General features: G+C 50.4%; 1 protein-coding gene across 1 annotated transcript in view; it reads right to left on the bottom strand.

Moving 5' to 3' along the window:
- Positions 1 to 3,559: 3,559 nt before the first annotated feature.
- TAL1 (TAL bHLH transcription factor 1, erythroid differentiation factor) overlaps positions 3,560 to 10,511 on the bottom strand; it is an 11,687-nt gene continuing 4,735 nt past the window's right edge. Inside the window, exons 4-6 of the mRNA XM_026086951.1 lie at positions 10,085 to 10,511; positions 9,467 to 9,558; positions 3,560 to 4,610 (exon numbers count right to left, since the gene is read on the bottom strand). The exon at positions 10,085 to 10,511 is cut by the window's right edge and continues 1 nt beyond it. Of these exons, the coding sequence (XP_025942736.1) occupies positions 4,192 to 4,610; positions 9,467 to 9,558; positions 10,085 to 10,511 (938 nt within the window). The 3' untranslated portion in view covers positions 3,560 to 4,191. The remainder of the gene's footprint in view (positions 4,611 to 9,466; positions 9,559 to 10,084) is intronic.

Here is a 10,511-nt window from a genome sequence, read left to right as displayed (position 1 = left end):
TCCACGGCACCACRTGCCGGATGGCGGCCACCAAAGTGGGCACACATCCTCCCGTGTTCCCTGCGCCGGGCTGCACCCGGATGGGCTCCCTTCCACCCCCGTCGGGAGGCTCGATGTGCCCCCGTCTTTCACCGGGGGCAAATTTCACCCAGAAACGTTAGAAGCAAATTTTGGCTGCACAGCTGATTGCTGGTGTTGGTGGGTTGGGKTTTTTTTTTCTTTTCATGGACAAGCTTTTGGGGGGRAGGCTTTAAAAATGTGAGGGATGCCCTAAAAGAGCTTGTTTAAAGAGCGAATGGCTTAGAAAAGCATAGAAATCAAACCAAGAATAAACCTGTAGTGCCACTGCCATTGGCCTGCCCCGTGCACGCAGGCCGTTAGCAGCAGGGCTGTGCTGGAGCTGCACACGCACACACACACACATTTTCAATCCACCTCTTAGCCTGAAACTCTCTCTAACTAACGTTACAAGCTCAAGCGGTTTTTAAAGTGTTTGTCCACCTAGCTGCGATAAGGACCTCTTGTTTGAAGAAGGCATTACTGTCATTGCCTACTAAATTGAGGCTGAGCACTGCCTGGAAGCAGCATCCCCCTCCCTAAGCCCCTCTCCCGGGGGGGGCAGCACCGTTCCCCCCCCCCCCGCGGAAATAGCGGGAGGCCGAAGCGAGCGGGACGCCAGCCCGCTCCGTCCGAGGCTCTGGGGCTGGCAAACCCTCTGCTGCGCGTAACACCGCGYGGGTTTGTAACGATCACATGAAGCGGGAGGATTGCTTCACAGCTCTCCTTCCTTCCTGYCCTCCTCGCGCGCTCTTCCTCCTAATTGTTCTCTAAAATCCGACCTGGGGGTAAAAAGCGCTGGACAAACTCGGCCGTTGGCCCCAGCCGGAGACGGGATGCGGGGCTGGAGGCAGTTCTGTGCTCCGAGCTCTTTCCCTGCACCTGGGCCAGGTCTCCCGCCTGCACGAAGGACACAAATACTGATGGAGGCAACGCGGGTGCGAGCCCTCGCGCAGGCGCCCGGCCACCAGCCTGGCAGCTCAGCAGCAAATGAGAAAAACCTGCGATATTCCCTAGATTTTTTTTTTTTCCACTTAAAAAAACAAACGAACCTTCCCACCCTGTTCTCTTGGGATAGTAAACCCCCTTGCAAGCTTTTTGCCGCCTGCCTCGTGACTTTTGATGGCTGGATAGGGGCCGTCCTAGGGCTTCTGCCCCGTAAAGCACAGAACTGAGAGACCAAACTGCTGAGCAATGAGATGGGAGAGTGGAAGAAAGCAAGTGGAGGCTGCTTTGTAAAACTTTATTTAGAAATATCCTTGATATATTCATTATATATATATATTTATATATACACACACATTACAACAAATGTGTTTTCTAAATAGCACATCCACAGTGGGTCGAGAATCAGGGTACCAGGTTTGGTTACTTCATTTCTGCAGAAAAAATGCAGAAATCCGAGGGGAGGGCGGGAGAGAAAGGGACAGGGCTGAAAAAAAATCATAAGAGAATTCAATCACAYGGTACGACATTGACCGAAAGTGCTGTTTCGAACAGAAACGGGGTGATGTTCCACACACCGAGACATAAAGCAGGCAGGAGGAAAGATGGACAGAGGAAATGTACCATTCAAATCACAATTAAAGTACAGCTATACATACCCCAGAGAGGTCTACGGTGTGTTCTGCTAGGAGGCTACAAACAGGGGCGCATGTGTGTGTGTTTGTGTGCGTGTTGGAAAGGTTGTACCATTTTGTTAACTTTTCAGCTACCGAAAAAAAATGTAGGGAACAAGGAATTTCTGAGCGTCGGTGATCTTTCTTGCAATGGTTTCCCCATAAAGGGTTTAAAACCGAGAATGCAGCTTTACCTGTGTGGCAGCGTCGCTCTCCCTCCCCAGGAAGGCTGGCGTTTGCAAGCAACGTCCGAGGGGACCCTCGCCAGCGGTGGCTCGGGGCCGTGCCCTGCAGCCCTGGCGGGGGGCACCGGGCTCCTGCCTGCTAAAACCCCTCTGCCCTCCTCTCCTACCCCTCAGACCCAGACAAGCCAGTAACGAGCAACCCAAAATGCGGGACCGGTAGCAACTTCTCTTCTTCCTYGGCATCACTCCAACACCGGGTGCCTCTGCCCTTGCCCAGCCCCACCAGGTTTCCCCCCCCTTATTAAAAGTCTCCATGCACAGGCAATCTTGACCTGGGAAGGATTTTTCCTCCTTTCCCCCAATTTAAGGTCAGCGAAGCTTCCAGTTTCCGAGGGTATGAGGGGGTAGCTGGAAACCCTTGTTCATGCCGGGATCCCTTCCTGGGCAATACCTTCCACTCAGCGCACCCTGCTGAGAAAAGCCAGCCTCACACATATTATTTACAAAAAGGAGAGAAGAGTTAAAACAAGGGATAGAAATAACCAAACTCCAAAGTGAGCCTGGATCTAGCTTGCAAATAGCGGGGCCTGAATTCTCGCACACACACACACAAATCCTCCGTGTTTCCTGTACCTCAGCATCTCCAAAAAGGAATTAGCATGATGGAAAGTGTCCTCGCTCTGAGTATTTTTCCCTTACAAAGAATGGGGTATTTTTTTTAATGTGACATGGTGGAGATTTCTTTGCCTTGAAATCTCTGCAGCGTGTATGGACRGGCCTGGGGCAATTGCTCTGTCAGTCGTTAGACAGCGGGGTCGGGACGCCTGTACCGTGCCTGGGACGGGCACAGGTGAAGTCCTCAGCTCACGTCAGTCAGCATCGTACTTGCAGCTAGTGGAACAGCACCAATTTCTAGGGGTCATGAAACCGCCTCCTGCTTTTGAGTTGTTTTGCTTCTCAAATGCCTTTCTGGAGGGCAGCAGCGGGTCAGAGGATTATTCCTGTTTTAGCATGATCAGGTTGATCACAGCCATCGATTCTGAAGCTATCTAAATTCTTGGGAATGGAGGGTAATCCCATCGGTGCTACTAGCATTTCACCCCAAGATTGCGAGAGACTGTGGCCTCCTACCAGCCTCGGGCAGACAAGGATCCTGCTAATGCCTTATTTTGAATCCAGTGCCCGAAATCCAGCCTGTGAGAATTGGCAGAGGTGAACTATCACCATTTTCACACAATAAAACCAAAAAATTCGAAGCATACCATTAAAACCCTTTTATAACCCTATGTACACACACATCGTTGTTACACCATTGATTTTGTCTTTTGTTGCTTTTTTAATTAAAAAAAAGGAGCCCCCAGGTCCAAGGGGAAGCTTCACTAGCAATTTTTTTCCTTACCAATTCTGAAATTCATCTTCCTTGAAAGAAGCTCTGGCCCTACAGAAGCCAGGGGGAAACCTCTAGGTGACCACTACAGGCCTTGGATCTCACCCGCTGTGTGTTATCAGCGCAATGATCAGGGACTCGGAGGGCGGTGGAGAGCAGAAAACATCTATGTACCTTTTTGTTCAGTGGATACTGCATGACGGTATTAAACAGAAGTAATCCCACGTCATAAATACAACACCCCAAACAATCCAAAGTTAGGTTTAAGGTTTAAGAAAAAGCAAAGGAAAAAAAAAAAAGAAGAGAAAAAGAAAAAGTCTTAATCCTTTTAATAGTTCTTTTGCTGAGGGCATTTTTCACCTCTTTAAAAAGGTACAGTCAAAAGCTCTCAGACAACATGAACATGTTGCCACAGCTTCTGCTCAGACAAGTTGCATATACTTCTTTGCCACAGACTGGAGAAATGCTGTAGCACTGTCAGATTTCAGCAGTCTCCAGTGCCACATGCCATTGGAAAGCATCASTGGCCTCAGTTGGCAGTGAAAGAGGAGTTTCATGTTTCATGTCTCAGCTGGGTGACTATTCTGTTTAAAAACTGACAATTGTCAAATGGTCTGAAAACCCTCTAAATGCTGGAGAGGGGTCGGCCAGGTTTCATTCCCCTCCTCAGAGTCATATTATGAGCAATATGTACAATGAAGATGACTTCAATGCTTTTCTTCTTTGTACGATCACGTACCTAAATGTCGAACGTCAATCTGTTTTGGTCTTGTTCTCAGCCAACTCCCTGTCCTCTCAGTCCTGGGGCTGCGAGAACTCGGAGCCCGAGTCCCCGGGGCCTTCTGTAAATGCAGAGTCAGAAATTCCAAGGGTACAAATTCCAATATCCACATACTTAGGTCTTCCTTTCCCCTTTGTGCTTTAGGAGCAGTTTGGAAGGTCATCATCGCTGTGCATTACCTTCTACAGGAAGAATGGAGTGATGCAGACTCCGCGTGTGCTTTGAATCTAGTGTTTCATGTTCTTCCGTGAAGCTGTCTGGGCTTGCTGCTCCATCTAAAGAACTTCCACAGCTAGAGTTAGGAGACAACATGTCCTGCAGGAGGTCTTCCTGGACTATCCCAGAGTCTTTGTTCACCTTGCCCCTTTGGTTTCCCTCTTCCTCCTGGTCGTTGAGCAGCTTGGCCAGGAAGTTGATGTATTTCATAGCCAGGCGTAAAATCTCATTCTTGCTCAGTTTCTTGTCGGGTGGGTGAGTTGGGATGAGCTTGCGAAGTTCTGCAAAGGCTCCATTGACATTCTGCTGTCTCCACCTCTCCCGGCTATTGGTAAAAATGCGGCGAACCACTTTTGTATGAGGACCTGTAATTGCAGTGGTGCAGAATTAGGAGCAGCACTTAACAGGCCATTTATTACTTCACTGAACAGGTCACAGTTTCCCAAATTAACTGATTCATTTTAGTCACATAATTCATCACCAAGTCAGTGAAATAGGAGTTTACAGCTAACTGGAAGCTAATCTGAGGAGCTGAGATATCCATAGCTTCTGTTCAATTCAATGGGAGTGAAAAATTGGCTTCTGTCTTTACAGCTGTCTGTTGAGATGCCTAAATTTAGCTCTCCAAGGAGGAAGGCTTAGGCCATGATGCACAGGCTAAAGCATAGGTAAAACCAGATGGACCCACATGACACATCTATTCTCTTTTTGGAGCGTCAGAGTAACTCCTGTTGTCATGAGTGAGACATTGTCTCTGTGCTAGGAGAGGGGACATCTACCCATGAGCACTGTCCTATGGGWGCAGCAAGGCTGTAAATCACTATCAGGACTGCAGATCCTTAGGTCCATGGAAACCAGTCTATGTAAGGAGATCCTATCATAAGATGCCTTTCTTTTTACTGTGTCCTTTCCACCCTTGCCTCCATGAGGCTCTAAAAGTGGAAGGACACAGTAATTTTATGAAACTGTAGAAGACCAACCATGACAGAACCCACTGTAAGATGGGAAGCATCACATACAATGGAAAACATCACAAAGTATGAAGCAAAGACATTCAAGTAACACCTCAATGAGTCMTACACTAAAGGGCAGGCTGGAATATTCCCACTCACACACGATCTCTCCCCTGTCACCCAGCCTCTGAAATGCTTGCCTAACTACTCCATCCTGGTGGAAGTAAGCCCCTGACTGTGCTTAATTGTTTAAACCAACAGCTATTCCATCACCCAGGGGATCTAGCAAATGGGGCAGGGGGGAAGGGGCTTTCAGCCATGACTATTTTTATATTGCAAAATTCTTGGCTGTTTTGACTGCAGCAGAGCAGCTGAACAGATATGACTTTTGAAACATCCTAGTAGGGCTGTGTTGTGACAGATCCCACCTGGCACGCCTGAGAAAAGGAAGCCTAATGTCACAGCTGACTGAACGCCGGTCACACTTTCTCCCCTTCAGGGGAGATTGAACCCCTTAGTGCGTCACACAAAATACCCACTCTGCAGGGGGGCTGCACAGGAGCGCACTTCTGAGCATCCACAGTGACTACTACAGCAGAACAAAGCTGCCAGTTTCTCCAACCTGAAAGCAGCCAAACAGGTAGGGTGTGCAGAGATGTCACCATAGCATCTCCAGGAGCCACGGTGCTTGTCTGCATTGGGAATCTTCCCTACCTCCTCGCTTGGGGGCAAAAAAAATCCAGGCAAAGAAATAAAACAGCCAAAGAAGTGGAAAATGGGGAGGCCTGAGATCCTCCCAGGTCCCTGCCCTGCAGGACAGGACCTCAGGGCACAGGAGGCATCCACCTGACCCTAAGAGAGGATCCTGCTCACTGCTCAGAGGAGGGGAAAAAGCCCAGGTGTCTGTCAAGGCACTGGGAGAAAACATGTCCTTCCTGACCCCAAATGCTGTGATAAGTTCAACCCTTCATGTGACAGCGAGAACTGCCATAAAACAAAATGAATGAAAAAYAGAAGCCAACAACTTTCCTTTTCTCTCCCTCCTTTCTTAGGGGTTGTTTAATGGCTAAGGGCTTCCTGGGCTCCTGGCACCTGAGGGCTTTGCAAGCATCTCCTCAGGCGTGCTCAGGTGGAGAAGGACCATAGCCCAGACCACATAGGGCCCCCCAGGATAAGCCAGGGGATGTCAGAACAAGAAACTCATCTCAGACCTCTCAGATCCAGGTCTAATGCTCTAATAATGCCAATTTTCCACCCTCAGATAACATGTAATTGCCCTTTGGAAGAACCAACRTGCAAGGGCTCAGGGAAAGGGAAAGTTTCTCGCTCTGGGTTTGTACAACTCGCTCGGCCCCAGGGCAAGGCACTGGGGACTAACGGGGCTTCGGCTGCAGCAGGTTGCCCAGCATCGTTAGAAAACACGCTACGATCTGCTACAATAAYGCAATAGTTTCAACACTTAAACGTTCCTTCCGACTAAAAAAAAAAGTCAGCCTTGAATCTAGAGGGAGATGTAGTTTTTACCCATTTTTTGAAAGGGTATGAGAAAAAACTTAAGATACTGTTAGTTTTCCAAAAATCTCAGGAGACTGATCCAGTCTTCACAGGCACAAACTACACACTTCATTCATTGGAAGTTAATGACTAAAAGGCATTTATTCATAAAATTTGAAATCAGAAGAAAGACCTGTCTCTTTTTTTTATCTGGGGGAACCTATAATAAACTCTGGTACATTACACAAACTCTGACACCACTAAAATTTTTGATTCCTGCATGAAAACCAGTAACTGAATTAAAATATATCTTTTAGACAGAGATGAGGGTCTGACCAAAATATTTCAAGCAATGGAGAAATTCAAAATGCTTCATAGATTATTTGTGTTATAACAGAAGACATTTTTTCCTCATGATGAAACTTGTTTCATAATTGATCYAAGCAGTTGGCTGAAAAACTTTGCCTGGATTTTGTTCTGACTGATTGATGCCTTTTTAAATTGCAAATAAAGATCCAAGGAAAACTAGTAAAAAGGTGAGCTTCCAAAGTTAGTGAATATTTCTGCAGACACTTTTCTATATTATTGTGACTATTTATATCTGTTGTAAACCTATTCAGTGAGCCAAACTTTTCCAAAAACTGATAAAAAACAGTTGCCCAAACCATCACTCTTTTCTTCCCTACAGAGGTGTTTTCAGCCTGGCTTCAGGACTTGTTCTCACTTTAGTGGTGGAGTTCCAGGACTAGGCAAAGGSGCTAAAGAAGGAAAAATCCTTCCAAAAATCCACAATAAAGCAGGAGGAGCAGGGGAAGCAGCACAGCCAGCTGGTGCGAGCAAGGTCTCTGGTGTGCTGGGCAGGAGCTGCTGTGACACTGCTGGTGACATGCTGCCTTCTAAGGGACCACTGAGACATTTCCAGCCCACCAGCAGGCCCTTGAGTTATTGCTCTTTTCCTAGATGCTGGAATAAGCTGCTACCCCAGCTGGCAGAGGTGGCGGGAGGGCCCATCATGGCATGCTGTTCCCGTCCCCTGCAGCACAGAGCCCAGACGCGGGCAGCACCAATTACCTCTCTGCTGGGAGAGCACCAAGCACCCTGCAAGACTCTCCTGCCTTCCTGCATCTCTTGCGCACTAAGAAACCTGAGCAGACCTGCAGGAGCAGGGCTCCAGCATGCTGAGTTTGCTGCTCGGCAGCTCACGATCAGAGCAGACTGAGCAGATGCCTCAGCACGGGATGCACATCCCTACCACTTGCTCTTTTTCAGGAGGCACCACCTATTCTCTCCCCCAAATTCTCCTTCCAGTCTTGTGAATTCACATGATCCAGGATCTAGAGGATTGAGCCCAATCTATACACCTGATCTATTACCCGGCCAGCACATATCCAGCCATCTGTCTGACAATTTGGTTACACACCATCTCTGTAAACCTCAGCACCTAATTTAACAGCAGGTAAGTCTAAAGCTTTACTCAGACACCGTGATTTGGTGGACACCGCTGTGTTCTGGTTTCACAGCTTGAACTGTAACCATTAAGTGTGTGGATTCAAACCAAGATAAGACAACCTGATTGTACTTTCACACGGTGAGAGACAGCCCCTGCCCCACGGTCTAAATAGACCAGACAGACAGAAGAAAGTGGGGACAGAAAGACTGATATACACAGAAAATGAAACGAGCTCATAATTTCATATTATATTATTTATAAATGATGTGGATTATGATTTGATTTGACTCTAAATTAACTAGGTAGAAGGAAAGGGACAGCAAGGTAAAAGGAAAGAGGGAATTGTCTGGCTCTTGGTGCTTGAAATACACCGCTTAAAATTGCTGAAGAGAAAACGTTTCAATGGATCTCATTTGTATGGGCTGCTAAGGCTGCAGATAAATGTGTCAGTCTTCCACGTGCAAATTGTTCTTGAAAATACCCATTTACACGTGCAGCACTTCCTCCTGCACGGGGACTCCTGCAAACCGAGCCGGCTGCCTGGGAAAGGTAGYGGGATCCTATCCTGCCTTTTTACTGCCTTCTTTTCTTTGAAATTATCTTTCCAGCCTGACAGGGATCCCCGGGGATCCCCCACCCGGGCTCTCTGCTTGGACACCAAACTTGTCAGCGTCAGCTTCTGCTCCCGGACTCTGGCACGAGACTGGAGCCCACACGGGCTATTTCTGCTCGGCAGGCTGCAGCACAGCGTCGGTTATACTGAATCAAGCTTCAGACAAGCTAGCAAAGGTACCAGCCACAATCCGGTTTTGACCCTGCAGAGCTTAGCACAGGCTTATTCTTTTGCTTCTAGGCAATTTAAAGGCAGTTTGGATCTTCCTACACAAGGGTCTGGTCTGCGTTATATGAATGTCTCTTGGCTGAAAGGGTTTGCAGACACAGCATGTCGCTATAATGGCCCTGATCCAGCCTTTGCACTTCAACAAAGACTTAAATTTAGTGGCTCCTTTGGATTTAAACTCAAAGCAATTTGCAGAACAGGGATGTAATTACCCGTGCGCTGACCTGCTTGGCTGAGTGCGAGCAGATGCCCGGAGCGCGCTGCTGGCCGGTAACTCGGACGGATCCGGGCTCTGCTACCCAGGAGCCCTAACCGGAGCGGGACAAGCTACCGTGCCATCACCGGGACCCTCTGTTCCCGTTAGGATTTGGGGTTTCAGTCCCAGCGCAGGGCACCGTGCAGCAATTTACCCACTTCAACCCACAGCCAACATCCCTCCCGCCCCGGACGCGGCGGCCCCAGGCGCAGGCAGAAAGCTCTCACCGTCGGTGATCTCCATCTCGTACGGGGAGGGTCTCCTCTTGACGCGGTTGCCGCCGTACATGGAGAAGGAGTCCGGCTCCCCGAAGAACCCGCTGCGGGCGAGAGGCGGAGAGCGGTGAGGACGCGCCCGGCTCCGCGCCCGCGGGCGGCTCTGCCCGCCGACAGCGCCCGCGCCCGCGGCGGCGCGCGGAGCGAGGCCCCTCCGAGGGAGTTCCCTCGCCCCCCGCGCTTATTCGCGGGTTAATCCGCGGACGCGGAGCCGAGAGAGCGCCCGTGGATATCAAGCAGCTCCTGACAAGCATCACATTTACTTGCAGCCCCTTTTTCTTCCTGCGCTACGTTTCAATAGGGGATCGCGATATAAACGTTTAATATCTGTTCTACCTGTGGGGAATTTTTTCTTCCAGAAAGGACAGCTGCTCGTTTGGCTTTGGGGTTTGGTTTGGTTTGTTTTTTCCTTTCTTCTTTCGCAAACTTAGAAGCATGCAACCCCGCGATGACTAAGACATGCAGAGCCCCGCGCAGAAAAAGGGAGCCTCCCGCCGCCCCGAGCCGCCCCCGAGCGCCCCGGGACAGCGGGACCGGGCCCGGGCAGGGGCCGAGCGCGGGGGCACGGACCTGTTGATGGTGGCCAGCGGCTGGCCCAGGTTGTAGAGCATGGCCCTGCCGGGGGGCTGCAGCGGGAGCGCGGGGGGGCTCAGCTGCACCATGCGGGCCTCGCAGGCGGCCTCGGCGGCGCGGCACGGCTCGGCGCCCGGCGCTCTCTGCATCGCCTCCCCCGGCGCCTCCCGGCCTTTTATGTCCAGGGAGCCCCCCCGGCGCACCAGCTCGATGACGGGCACGGCGGCGGCGGGGGGCCCGGGGGAGGGCCGGCCCGCCTCCTTGGCCGCCCCGTTGAGCAGCAGCTGGGGGTCTCCCGGCGCCTCCATCCCCCCGCGGCTGCTCTCCGGCTCGCTCGTGTTTTCCGCTTCCGACTCGTGCCGCCGGGGGGGCCGGGCATCGCGGGGGTCACTGGGGGGCGGCGGGGCGGGCGGCCTGTCCATCG

Source organism: Apteryx rowi, unplaced genomic scaffold (genome assembly GCF_003343035.1).
Source record: "Apteryx rowi isolate R43461 unplaced genomic scaffold, aptRow1 scaffold_7, whole genome shotgun sequence".
Lineage (NCBI taxonomy): Eukaryota > Metazoa > Chordata > Aves > Apterygiformes > Apterygidae > Apteryx > Apteryx rowi.
This window is presented reverse-complemented; position numbering and strand designations above follow the sequence as displayed.